Here is a 13,892-nt window from a genome sequence, read left to right as displayed (position 1 = left end):
CTGGTGGCAAAGAGGTCGAGCGTGGTCCATGGAGATGGAAATGCCTTCTCCTTTCTAGAGGTGGTCTGTCCAGTTCAGACCTGGAGCTCCTGGCTGGGGTAGTGCAGGGATGCTCACATTCCGGATGATTATGATGTACAGTATCCCTGCTGTGGCTAAACAGATGACTTGAATCCTACGAGCCATCAAGCCAGCACTACATTCACTTGCAAAAATAGCGTAAGGTTCATCAGATAGAACTGGTTCCAGTTTTCCAGGGAGCTTATTTGGCAAGGTCCCATCTGTACCCAGTAGCTCCTTGTTAACAGATAACAGGATTCAGGGACCAGCGGCCTCCTTAGTTCTCTGGGTATTTGTATGTGGGGAACATTTGATGGAGGGCAAGAAGTGCTTCCAGGAGCTTAGTGTCCAGGCTCAACTCTGTCCTTGTCAGCTTAGCCACCCGAACCCTCCAAATAAAACCCCCAGGTGATACTGATTTACTGAGTGCCGTGACAGTCTAGACACCAGTCGCCATTAGCTAAGTGTTGATGGCCATCAAGGTAATCTGACCTCTGCTGTAGATGTTCCATTCCCATTTTGCAACATACAGTGGCCGCATCTTCTCTCCGCTCCTTGGACAATACCACTGGTGTGATTAAAAGTGTGGAGTGGGAGGGGCATGAGTGGGACATGATATGCCTGCCTCCTTCCTTCCCACCCCGAATTTCTGTGCATGCTTGCACCACTGAGCCATAGTCCCCTCCAAGTGTCTGCCGCCTGCTCTGAGAGCATGAGTGTGATGAGCAAAGCAGCCTCCTGCATCCCCCAGGGAGCTCAGAAATCACCCAGAATAAGACCACTGTTACTGAGGGAAATTCTTCTGCAGCCCTTTGGGATCAGGAGGCTGAATTGGCTCCCACAAGTGATCACAACATTTAACTGGCTGGGGATGAAGCTGAATTCGGATTTGCTTTCTCTTCCCTGACAGGGCGTCCCTTTGGAGCTCCTGCGTGGTCCTACCTCTGTTGGCGCTGACCTGGATGTCTGCGGTTCTGGCAATCACGGATCGGCGGTCGGCGCTCTTCCAGATCCTGTTCGCTGTCTTTGACTCTCTGGAGGGCTTTGTCATTGTGATGGTTCATTGCATCCTCAGACGAGAGGTGGGCACAGCCCAGAGGGCTGCATGTGACCTATCTACCGGAGGCCAGATTGGGAATTGCAGCTTTCCCGCAGGCTCTCTGGGAATTCCTCTGATCCCTTGAGCTGTGGACCATGACATTCAGCTATACAGACGTCACTGTGATAAGTGTGACCGAAGTGCCTGGACAGATGGATGGATAGGTGGACGTCACGCTGAAAACGTACAGTGGAGCAGAGTTTTGGGGACAAGCCTCGTTTAGTTTACCATTGGTCCAAAATTTAGGTTTCGTTTAAAAAAAAAAAGATTTTACAAAACCTAGGATTTGCAGAAAAGTTTTCATCCATGTTTAAAGACAATATCAACAAAAAACAAAGTTGTTTTCTAGGGGTTGTATTGAAATTGTCCCCAGCAGTGTTGGAAACCCAAACACTACATATATGGTGCCAGTTTATGGGAGCCATAAGTTAAACTTGACTATGACCAGAAAGTGAAACTTTCTTTTACTTTAAACCAGTGAACTCCATCAATGATGAAAAGTTACATTCCTTTTTTTAAGTTCTTTCCATTGCAATAAAATGAGGTGTCATTAATAACATTGACAAGGAGATTTTTATTTATATATGTGCATGTTACCTTGATATAATTCCTTTCAATTAAGTGGGCCTGATAGATTCCTGGTGTCAGACCACTGAAATCAGTGGAATTACACCAGGGATTGACTTAGCCCAGAGTCTTTTCATTAATTTCATTATCCAGTTAGGCCCTCTCATTGCGGTCATTGAGAGTCTTTCGGTTGATTTCGATGAGTTGTCGATGACACACAATGTGCAGACAGTATAGACTCTTGATCTGACATTATATACATCTATGTCATGATTTATGCAACAGGGTCCTTTGTAAATATGGGTTACAGAATAAATTCATGGTTATTCCTGCCTGTGCAAATCCAGCAGCTAACTACTTTGGAAGCTATCCCGTGTAATAATCCTGTAAGCATGCAGGAACCTGGAATTGCTGTTTTGGTGTGTGAGATATGTATCCTCTCAGCCCCTCTGAAGCCATTGTGTAAAGCCCTAAACAAACAGGACCCATGGACCCATGTGAGCATTACAATCTATCCCCAGCAGGGTTGGATGCTCCTTTGCTTTAAACAGTGCCTCTGTCTGACTCAGTCTTATGCAAATCTGTTTCTCCCGGCAGGTCCAGGATGCAGTGAAGTGCCGAGTAGTGGACCGTCAGGAAGAGGGCAATGGAGACTCGGGAGGGTCGTTTCAGAACGGACATGCTCAGCTAATGGTAGGATAAAGTGCCACCCGCTCGCTTGCCAAGGGACTCGGTGCATTTAGCCTGGATCCAATGAACTAAGGGCTCTCTTTCAACATTTTAGGCTTAGCTGTCGTCACTCTCCTTCTTTTAAATCTCTGATTGGAGCGTGGGTGAGCCTCAGTTTCACCCACCTATAGCTCCCATTCCCTTCATAACAATCAGGGTCCCATCCCTTTCCCCCCCAGGCGTATGCAAGCACCAGGGCTCTTTTGTTGTAGGTAGGCCAGATTCTTTCGGTCTAAGGATGACAAACCCCACATGCACCTACTTTCCCATAAAATAAATTTCCCAGGCCTTTCTACCTCTGACAGGCTGCATGTCAAACATCCAGCATGGTGGTAGGAGACAGCGGTTTAATATCTATTCACTCAGAGAGTGTCACATCGTAGTCATGATTTTCAAGACATCCTTTCTGAGAGACTTTCTCTCTCCAAAGTACTTTTCTTCCCCCTTTCAGTAATGTTCCTTTCTGGGTGCTCATTTTGAGCTCATTTTGTGCAAAGATAGAAAACTTCATCCTGTTACATGAGTCTTTTAAAACTGGGCTAGATAAAGCCCTGGGAGAGTATGCTGTAGGGAACAATCCTGCATTGGCCCCTTTGTGATGGACTGGATGTCCTCAGAGGTCTTTCTTGTCTCTGATTTCTAAGCTTTGGGGAAGCAGGTCAATCCCACAATTTACAAGATTTTCCCAGGCTCCAAAACAGGCCTGTTAAGGCTTTCCTCTATCTTTCTGCCTGAGTGTCCAGCCAGTCAGGCCCAGAGATGCAACATATTCATGAAAAAAGAACAGGAGGACTTGTGGCACCTTAGAGACTAACAAATCTAGTAGAGCATAAGCTTTCATGGGCTACAGCCCACTTCATCGGATGCATAGAATGGAACATATAGTAAGAAGATATATATATACACATACAGAGAAGGTGGAAGTTGCCATACAAACTGTAAGAGGCTAATTAATTAAGATGAGCTATTATCAGCAGGAGAAAAAAACTTTTGTAGTGATAATCAAGATGGCCCATTTAGACAGTTGACAAGAAGGTGTGAGGATACTTAGCATGGGGAAATAGATTCAATATGTGTAATGACCCAGCCACTCCCAGTCTCTATTCAAACCCAAGTTAATGGTATCTAGTTTGCATATTAATTCAAGCTCAGCAGTTTCTCGCTGGACTCTGTTTCTGAAGCTTTTCTGTTGCAGAATTGCCACCCTTAAATCTTTTACTGAGTGGCCAGAGAGGTTGAAGTGTTCTCCTACCGGTTTTTGAATGTTATGATTCCTGATGTCAGATTTGGGTCCATTTATTCTTTTGCGTAGAGACTGTCCGGTTTGGCCAATGTACATGGCAGAGGGGCATTGCTGGCACATGATGGCATATACCACATTGGTAGATGTGCAGGTGAATGAGCCCCTGATGGCATGGCTAATGTGATTAGGCCCTATGATGGTGTCACTTGAATAAATATGTGGACAGAGTTGGCATCAGGCTTCGTTGCAAGGATAGGTTCCTGGGTTAGTGTTTTTGGTGTGTGGTTGCTGGAGTTCAATGCTAGAGGGGACCATTAATCATCTAGTCTGACTTCCTGTATAGCACAAGCCATAAAATGTCACTCAGCTTGCCCCATATTGAGCCCAATAACTAAAGCTGATCTTCCAGAAAGGCATCCAGTCTTGAGTTGAAGACATCAAGAAAGAGAATCTACCACTTCCCTTGGTAGTTTGTCCCAGTGGTTAATCTCTCTCACTGTTAAACATTTGTGCCTTATTTCAAAGTTGAATTTCTCTGGTTTCAGCTTCCAACCTTTTGTCCTTGCGGTGCCTTTCTCAGCTAGATAAAGGAGCTCCATGTGACCCAGTGTTTTGTCCTGGTGAAGGTACTTACACTCTATCATCAAGTTACTTCTTAATCTTCTTTTGGATCTGTTGAACAGATGGAGTTCTTCAAGTTTCTCATTATAAGCCCTCCTCTCCAGCCCTCAGATCACTTTTGTGGTTCACTTCTGGGCTCTCTCTAACTTTCCAGGGCCCTTTTTAAAATACGGACACGAGAACTGGCTGCAGTGTTCCAGCATTGATCTCGCCAATGTCGGATATGGAGTTAAAATCACCTCCCTGCTCCTAGTCACTCTTCCCCGATTCAGACATCCAAGGATTGCATGATCCCTCTTTGCTACAGCATCGCATCGAGAGCTTCTGTTGAGTTGCTTGTCCACTCTGACCCTTAGATCCTTTTCAGAGTCACTGCTTTCCAGGATACAGTCCCCCGTTCTGTAGGTGTGACCTGCAATCCTTGTTCCTAAATGTAGAACTTTGCATTTGGCTGTATTAAATACATTTTGTTTGACGGGGCCTCATTTAACAAGTAATGCAGATCACTCTGTGTGACTGTAGTGTCCTCATCATTATTTATCAATCTTGTATCACCTGAAAATTTTACCAGCAGTGATTTTATATTTACTTCCAGATCATGAATAGCCATCGGCCCCAGTACTAATTCCTTCAGCACTCCCCTGGAAACACCCCCATTCAATGGTGATTCCCCATTAACAGCTACTTTTAGAGATCTGTCAGTTAGCCAGTTCCTAATTCATTTAATGTGTGCTGTACTGATATTGTATAGTGGTAATTTTTTAATCAGTACATTGAGAGATACTAAGCCAAATGCCTTACAAAAGTCTATGTATATTATATCTACGCAGTTGCCTTTATCAACCAACCTTGTCATCTCATCAAAGAATGAAATCGAGTTTGTTTGACAAGACCTATTTTCCATAAAAGCATGTTGACTGGCATTAATTATAATCCTAGCCTTTAATTTATCAGTCGAATCTCACATCAGCTTTTCCATTCTTTTGCATGGGATGGATGTCAGGCTAACCAGCCTTTGGTACCTAAGTCATCCTTCTTGCCAATATCATTAGCACCTTTCCAGTCTTCTGGTGTTTCACCAACATGTCAAGATTTATTAATAATTAACATCAGCAGGCTAGAGATCTCCTCAGACAACTCTTTTAGTTGTGCAGGTTAGCTGGGCCTGCTGATTTCAAAATGTCTGTCCCTGGTAGATGCTGTTTAACATCTTCTTTAATTACTAATGGACTGGAAAGTACCACAACATCCTCCTGTGATACCAGCACATCATCCTGCTGCTTAGCACATCTAGAATGGAAATATTTATTGAACACCTGTCTTTTCCACATCGTTATTACCATGATTACATGGAAGCCCATGTTCTGGTATGACTCCCTTTCTCCCATTCTCTGGGATGATGGCAACCAAGTGTTTCAAGGCAGGGACTAGTTTAGGGGAGAGGAGGGCTGCACGTGGCTGCTTTTGGCATCCCCTGCTCAGGCATCCCCTGCTCCTGTTAGGGAGGGGCCGTGTCTTCTATGTCAAGGCCATTAGGCAGAGAGTCTGATTCCAAAGTGTGGAGCCGAGCCCTTGTTCGCGCCATTCTATCTGGATTTTTAAGGCTTTGTGTGTGGTCCATGAGTAGAAACGTTCATTGGATTCCAGGTTGCCTTCCCCCTCCTCTTCCCCTCCCCCGCCCCCATCCCGTTGACCACCCCCCTCTGCTTTCTCTGTCTTTCAGACCGATTTTGAGAAGGATGTGGATATGGCTTGTAGATCAGGTGAGCACATCACAGGTGAGAAATCAACAAGTGACCTGGTTTGGGGATTGAACTTGGCCGTTTTTTTTTTTCCTTACTATCTGTGTGTGTCTGTGTCCCCTCGGTGGCTTGCGTGTATGTGTATGGGCTGCCCTCGCTCCCACCCCCACCTCGAGAGAATTCCTAACTCTGCCCCTTCGCTTTGCTTATCCCCTTCTTCACCCATGCCTTGCTTGGCCTCTTGGCTAAGATCAAGCCTCACCTAGATTTAACACCTTTTATCCAGGGCTTATGCCCTACCTGGCAGGGCTGGTGGGATCTATGACCTTCTCCATCTCTCACTACTGGGACCTGATTTTGTCTTTGCTTATAGAGTCATCTCTGGGGCTGGCCTCATACCCATCAGGTGTCCTGAGAAATGGGTGTAAATCTGGAGCATCCTCTGCCAAATCCTTGAATGGACAATTGCCCTCTGGGTCCATCCATACCAGCAACCGCTTGGGCAGTCATAGACCAGACGGTGCTTGGGGAGATGGCCCACTCCTTCCCACACACAACCATTCATTGCAGCCCTGCAGATCTGCATGGGCCAGCAGTCCCTGCTGCCGCAGCCCCTCCTCAGTTGCTCCCGTTTGTCCCATGCCCACTGTGCTGTCTCTGAAAGTGCTGTCCAGAGTCTGCTATGCTGCCTGTTCCTCTTTGCAGGTTCTGTTCCCTCCTGCCCTTGGCAATGCCTGACCAGCTGGCTGATTTTGATCAAACCTTTTGCAGAATTTCCGACTCTTATTGGCTCTCCCAGATGCCTCCCCTTTCCCAAGCAAGAGTCTTCCCAGCTCATTTGGCCCTTGTGTATAATTCACATCTTCCAAACCAGGATCTCCCTCTAGCTGCCATGGACTTTGCGTCCTGTGTGCTCATTTAGGGGGCATCACAGAAGAGTTTATCTATCTATCTATCCATCCATCCATCCCCATACACCCCCTCTTCTATCTATCCCCATACACCCCATCTATCTATCTATCCATCCATCCATCCCCATACACCCCCATCTATCTATCTATCTATCTATCTATCTATCTATCCCCATACACCCCCTCTTCTATCTATCTATCCCCATACACCCCATCTATCTATCTATCTATCTAATCACATTCTCTGTATCATTATCAATTTGTCTATCACCCTTACCCTCATGGTATGTAATGCCACAGTCTCTTTCTGTCTATACCTTATTCAGGGTCTCTCTCTTTCTCCTTCTTTCTCTCACACCATATTTCTAGCGTGCTCTCTCCCGCTCTCTCTCCCCTTCCTTTCTGATGCTGAGGACCTGACTTTCAAAAAAAGGCAGGTGCAAAAATTGTGCAGACAGGAGTGTGCCCAAGGTGCGCACGTGGTGGCCTCAGATGTGCCCACAAGGCAGGTATTTGCACATACAGCTGGCTAATTGGGCATGTTGCATGCACAATTGTGTGCTTTTGAGAATCAAGTCCTGAAAATCAGTGCTGAGCCCCAGACAGGCTCCTCCAGTGCGGGAGACTTCCTTGTGCTGCCTTAGAGTCTCTGGCTCCTGGGTTGGGTCTCCCCGAGCAATGGGAGGGAGCCTTTTGGTGTCAGGTGACTCCAGGGCAGAAAACTCCTGATCTCCACCTTTGCTCACTAACCTGGCCTGGTTTCCTTTGCCAGCAGCCAGCTGTACAAGTCTTCAAACCCCAGCGGACAAGAAATGAAATAATCCCAATTTGTTGTGCGCCACAGCCTCGAGACAAGACCTAAGCACCACCCCTGGGGAAGCCAAAGCATTCAGGGAGCTCCCATGCACAAAGCGTGTCCCAAATGCTTCTTTGAATACAAGCCACAGTGTAGAAAAACACTGTGGCTTGTATTCAAAGAATACAAAAGCCATGGCTGTGGCTTTTGCTGAAAGGGCATTGTTAATAAAGCACCGATCCTGATACCTTAACAAGGATGAGCTGGGTCCGAGGCAACGTGTGACATTTCCACTGAGAGCCAGTGGCAGAATTTGGCCCATGAATGGGGCCAAAGCAAGGTTATATCCTAGCGCTGTTCTCTGGCACAGCCATCATGACTGAGATGGTCACCGTGCAGCGGGTCCGGCTTTCAAAGAGGTTTTATGGTTGGTTGGTTTCTCCTGGCTTCCCTTTGATTTTGCCCTGCCTGCCCTGCACCCGCTGGAGGTACCTACACTCTTCCAGCACCCACCATGCCTGGCACAAGTTATCAGTGAAACTGCAGCACCATGTTTTACCTGGCACCAGAAATCCACCTGTGCCATACAGTACCTTGAGCATAAATGGGAATGGCTGAATGGTGCCAGGTCACAGCAAAGCCTCTGCCTTGGCTCCTCTCCTGTCTGCTGCATTGGGGAAAATTGTGTAAAAAGAGCCTGGCTTTTTGTTTGGTTTTGGCTGGAATTGTTTCCCCTTTTCCATGCTGAAATGCTGGGTAAGTAGCTTTCAGCCCCGCCCACCCCAGAACCCTGTGACTTTATCCTCTGAGGACATCCAGGCTGATGTCATGAGCTTATTAACATTTCTGTTGCAGCCAGAACCAGCTGAGCAAAGCAGATTTTAACGAGAGGAGGAACAGCTGTGTTTGTGTCAATGGATGATGCTCTGTGTGTGTGTGTCCTGTGTATATCTCCGAATTGGCATGATTGCCCCACCCTCAGATTAAGGTTCTTTCCTATATGAATAATGAGCACTCATTTAGCTCCCTTTGGCTTCAAGGCAGTTGCTGAGAACTTCAAAACCCCTGGTATAATTATCCCCCAACGTACCCACTGGCCCAGTCGCCAGCTTGGGGATGTCATGTGCATGGGGTCTAGGAGCCAGAAGCATTGATCTGCCATTGTAGCCTCTGTCTGAGGGAGTGGAGGGAACATGCCAAGGGGGTTTGATTGTGGAGAGATGGTTGAAGTTGTGTGTGGAGCTCAGGTGAGGTGAGTCCGAGGTGCTGAGGATGCTTTTCTGTCTCCTGCAGTGCTGAATAAAGACATCACCACATGCAGGACCTCGGCCATCACAGGCACGCTGAAGCGCCCGTCGCTGCAGGATGAGGAGAAGCTGAAGCTCCATCACCAGAAGGGGTCCTCGAACTTTAATAGTCTTCCAGCCAACGTCTCTAAGATGCACCTCCAGGGCTCCCCGCACTACCTGGGGGCCATTAACCTGAACGAGTTCGGCAACCACACGCTCACCCTGAAGAAGGAGAAGAACCAGCCGCCCAAGTCTATCTACATCTGCGATGGGGACATCTTCAAGAAGCTGGACTCTGAACTCTCCAGGGCGCAGGAGCAATCCCTGGACACCAGCTACGTCATCCTGCCCAGCAACAGTTCCTCCACTCTGCGGGCCAAGCCGCCCAAGGACGATGGCAAATACAGCATCAACATAGACCAGATGCCCCAGACCCGGCTCATCCACCTCAGCATGGCAACCGACCCAGGCTTCATCGTCAAGAGCCCGCCCAGGGAGCCCATGGCTATGACATGCACCGAGGTGCAGGGCTCCCCCATGCTGCAGCAGCAGACCATCTCCAGCGAGTCGCAGATCCCCAACAGCCTGTGCGACCCGAGCGACTCAGGGAACTTGGGCATGGTGCCCAAGAGCGAGACAGTCTCCACCCTCTCCATGAGCTCCTTGGAGGTAAGCAGGCAACCTGCAGCCACTTTCACCCATAAGAACATCCCAGTTGTCACATTGTTCATGCCACGCTTTTCCTTCTATGTTGATGCCTTCTTTCCTACAGTGGCCGATGCCAGATGTTCTAAGAGTAGAACCCTGCCTTGAATGCACCCAGCTGTGCAGTTTCCATACCTCTTTAATGAGAGGGGAAATTTCTTCATGAACTCCCCTAGTGATATCAAATTACGATTTGAATCTTGAGGATTAAGAACCCTTATAGTTTTCATCCTAGGTAGTTACATTGCAGATGCCCTCCCTTTCCCATATAAATGTCTAATCAGTTTTTGAAGCTTTCCCTCCCTCCTAGTTCCAGCACTGGGTATTTTGATCAAAGATTTTAGGATGGGAAGGAGCCAAAGAGTTTCTTAGCCCCTTTTTTTTAAATCCAGCAGATGCAGGCTGCAATGTTCTCTTTACCTCCCATAAGTCCTGTGGAAACTGGATGTCTTGAGCGTGTTCAAAGATTATTCATGAGGTTTTAGCCAAACCACTCCTATTCATTTTAATGGGAGGCGTGTGGCTAAACCTCCCAGTTGGCTTTGATGATTTCAACCCGTCTGGGAAGAGATCAGTAAATACGGTTATAGGAAGCTACAGGAAAATTCCAGTGATTGCAGAGTTAAGTTCTGTGTGCACAGTTCTCCCTCACAGACATCCCCTGCAACCCTATGGATGTCGGTGGCATTGCAGAGGGTATACATGAGTGATAGATACATGAGTGCTGGATTTCCTTTTATTCGCTGGTTCTTCTGACTGCTATCCTTTGGCAGCTCATTTCATCTAGTAACAACTCTCCCAAGTACAGAATTCCCACCCAGCCAGGTTCTTCCTTGGCAGACGTTTAGTCCCTCTTGGTTCTTATACTTGGCCCCCGTTCTAACAATCTTCGAGAGCTCACACACGGTTTCTGTCCCCTGGGGCAGTGACCGAGATTGTTTCTATCACTCCAGTTGTCTCCTTTGTATCAGAGCCGGAGCTGCAGGATGCAGGCAGAGCAGGGTGGGGAAGGAGGCAGAGGCTGTCTCTCTGTCTCTAGCCACTATGCAGGGGTGCGATCACTTACCAATCTTTCTTTCCCTTTGAATCTTCAGAGACGGAAATCCCGGTATGCAGAGCTAGATTTTGAGGTGAGCGGTTCCTCCTTTAAATCCTTTTACGGAGGAGTGAGGTGGGGGAGAGGACCAGGCTCTGCTTTTCCCAGCGGGAGTTCCCCTAGCTGGAGGAGCACTGCCTTCGCCAAAGAACCAGGGAACGGGCTAGAAGCGGACAGGTGGCTACAGCCAGCCTGGCCAAACTGGGAGGTTCACCCTGTGTATCTAAACAAACGTGGGATTTACGCTTATTTGGTCTGGCTTCATTTATTGAGCAGCAACTGCTGAGTAAATGTTTGTAAATGAAGATTTTAAGTCAGTTTGCACAAGGCCTGTAAACAGTCTCATCTGTCAGTGAGATGCTGATAGAAAGCTGATATTACAATATACCAGCATCGGGAGTCTGGGCCACTTTCCAGCCAGTGTGAGAGGTGTTCAGGGGTCCTGGGTCTTAGGCCAGGTCTACACTACAGACTTATATCGGCATAGCTACATCGCTGAGGGGTGTGAAAAATCCACCCCCCTGAGCAACGGAGTTATACCGACCTCGCCCTGGTGTAGACAGCGCTATGGCAGCAGGAGAGCTTCCTGCCTCTCGTGGAGGTGGAGTAACTACGCTGACAGGAGACGCTCACCAGTGCAGCGCTATACGTGTAGAACTGCCGCCAAATATGAAATCTGCTCAGATGATTCCCATCACCCTGGTCTGGGAGCTCCTCACAAGATTAAGGCACCTCCCAACACCCGTCGGAGATGAGGAAGTATCCACGTTTTACAGATGGGGAGATCTGAGGCACAGAAGGAGGAAGCCAGGAAGAGGAAGCCAGGCTTCACACAGGAAATCTCTGGCAGAGCTGGGAACTGAGCACAGGTCTCCTGAGTTCTATTGCAATGCAATGAAGCCGTCTCTTTGAAGAGGAAGGATGGTTGGGTGGTGAAGGCATCAAACCATCCTTCCTCTTCAAAGCTACTGCTTCATTCCAGAATCAGCCATCACTCCTGGGACCGCATGGGGAAGAAGGGAGTTTGCTCGAAGCTTGGGCCCTGAGGTCTTCTCCAAAACATAGGACCCTGGGCTCAGTCTGAAATAGCGACACTGTGTGGCCCCAAATTCTGACACTCACGTGTTGGGCTAGATTCGAACTCAGGCCTCACACTTCTTCAAAAGCTTTGCAACCCTTGGGGAGCTTTCAGGCTGAGATTCAGGTTTGTCACAAATCCTGTAAATAGCCAAGACTCAGCTAGTTTGGTGCAGGCTTGAATTTTCCTGCCTGTAGCGAGATCTAGATTTCTAGTATCTAGGGCCCAGGTCCTCAAAGGGATTTGGGCACCTAACTTGAACCTAGGTGCCCACTTTGGCAGTTTCCTAGTTGGTGAGGGCAGTGTAGACTCTGATGCCACCATCTTAAGGGGAGAAAGTTTTGCTGACCTGTCGCACACGTCTTTGCTTCAGAAAATCATGCACACGAGAAAGCGTCACCAGGACATGTTCCAGGACCTGAACAGGAAGCTGCAGCATGCGGAGAAAGAGAAGGAGTTACCGACAACGGAGAGCAAGGTCAGTCACTCACCCTTTGGAGCTGGGGGCTTCCTGCTCCAAGAACCATGATGAGCATGGGGGTGGAGGAGAATGCAGGGGCTCATACCAGAACCCTGCCCTTCAGTGTCACTCCACTCTCAATATACTGACGTGCGCGCGCGCGCGTGTGTGTGTGTGTGTGTAAAATCCTAACGGTAGTGCACAGCCAGTGGAATGTTCACTCTCCTCTAGCTCACATGTAGTGCGGATACAGACACTTCTGAGCTCTGTTCCTCATGTCTTGTGAGGGTGTGTGGTTCAGCTTGTGTCTGTGGTGTCCCTCTTCTCTGCACCGAGTCAATGGAACCTTTAACAGCTTTACAACGTGGCCTGGGGAGCAGAGGGAGGGTGCAGTGGAGATGGGTTGGATCCCCATTACCATCTATGGGAGCTGGTCTCAAATCCAAGGCAGCAGTGGAGATCATAAGTTGTGACGTTTGGACTGTCAGGGCGGTGGGATTTATGCCGATGGCCGGGGAAAGGAGAGGGATGCTGCTGAAGGAATCTGACCTCAGGACAGGGGTTCCATTAAAGGCACTTGTGTCAGTGACCTGTTGTGTGGTGACTTAGAACCATGGGGTTAGAAGGAACCGCAAGGGCATCTAGTCGAACCTCCCGCCAAGATGCAGGATGTGTTGTGGCTAAACCATCGCAGACAGACGGCTCCAGCCTCCTTTTGAAAGCCTCCAATGAAGGAGCTTCCACGTCCTCCCTAGGTGTCTGTTCCGCTGTCCTACTGTTCTCACAGTTAGGAAGTTTTTCTGAGCGACCATCAGTGGCAGGGAGGCGATGTTGTTGGAAGAATACAGGAGAACGCCACGGCCTTCCATGGAGGGGAAAAGAATAGGACCTGGAAACACGAAAGGCCCATAAGCTGCTTCTGGCCCTGTGCAACTGTGTGTATTACACTGAATTATACTGCTGCTGTCAGCTCCAGCGTATGTATCGATGTAAAGTTCTAAGCCTGAGTTCTAAGTTCTGCAGGGACATCCCCTCCAAGGAGTGAGTCAACCACAGGGAAGGCACATGTTGGACATGTATGGGGGAGGGCGATGCACGGTGGCCAAATTGGGTCCAGCATGAAAGAACCGTAGTGACAAAGAACTTTTCCTGCAGCAGTAAGGAAAAGCAGGCTGGCCAAAGGGCCATCTTTCGGGTGTCTGAGCCCCTCCATGCCTGCTGGGCTGGTGCCAAATGGCTGGCAAGGAATTTAATCTAGTCCAGCAGAGAGGGAAAAGAAGTAGCAGCTGCAGAGTGGTGGGCAGCCTGGCTCAGGGCTGTTCTCTATGAGACCGCTGGGGATTCCTCCAAGGTGGGATTTCTCTCTGTTGGTTGGAATTTCCCCCATCCATCTTCAAGAGAAGGCAGAGTTGGCATTCATGGCCATCTGTGGTACGGCCAAAAGGACTAGCCAGTGAGTGACTGCTGGGGCTTATTTTGTTAGGATTTAGTTAGAG

At 48.3% G+C, this 13,892-nt stretch overlaps 1 protein-coding gene across 12 annotated transcripts in view; it reads left to right on the top strand.

Moving 5' to 3' along the window:
• Nucleotides 1-13,892, top strand: part of ADGRB1 (adhesion G protein-coupled receptor B1) — a 366,154-nt gene that overhangs the window by 338,272 nt on the left and 13,990 nt on the right. For 8 of the 12 annotated variants that reach the window (XM_043539002.1, XM_043539005.1, XM_037891907.2 and 5 more), the window contains 6 exons: nucleotides 971-1,142; nucleotides 2,324-2,419; nucleotides 6,043-6,097; nucleotides 9,062-9,726; nucleotides 10,857-10,892; nucleotides 12,310-12,414. In XM_043539002.1, coding sequence (XP_043394937.1) covers nucleotides 971-1,142; nucleotides 2,324-2,419; nucleotides 6,043-6,097; nucleotides 9,062-9,726; nucleotides 10,857-10,892; nucleotides 12,310-12,414 — 1,129 coding nt within the window. The remainder of the gene's footprint in view (nucleotides 1-970; nucleotides 1,143-2,323; nucleotides 2,420-6,042; nucleotides 6,098-9,061; nucleotides 9,727-10,856; nucleotides 10,893-12,309; nucleotides 12,415-13,892) is intronic. The other 4 variants (XM_043539007.1, XM_043539006.1, XM_043539001.1 and 1 more) reach the window with 1 other exon arrangement.

Source organism: Chelonia mydas, chromosome 2 (genome assembly GCF_015237465.2).
Source record: "Chelonia mydas isolate rCheMyd1 chromosome 2, rCheMyd1.pri.v2, whole genome shotgun sequence".
NCBI classification, from domain to species: domain Eukaryota; kingdom Metazoa; phylum Chordata; order Testudines; family Cheloniidae; genus Chelonia; species Chelonia mydas.
Note: the sequence above shows the minus strand (reverse complement) of the source record. Positions and strands in the feature narration are given on the sequence as shown.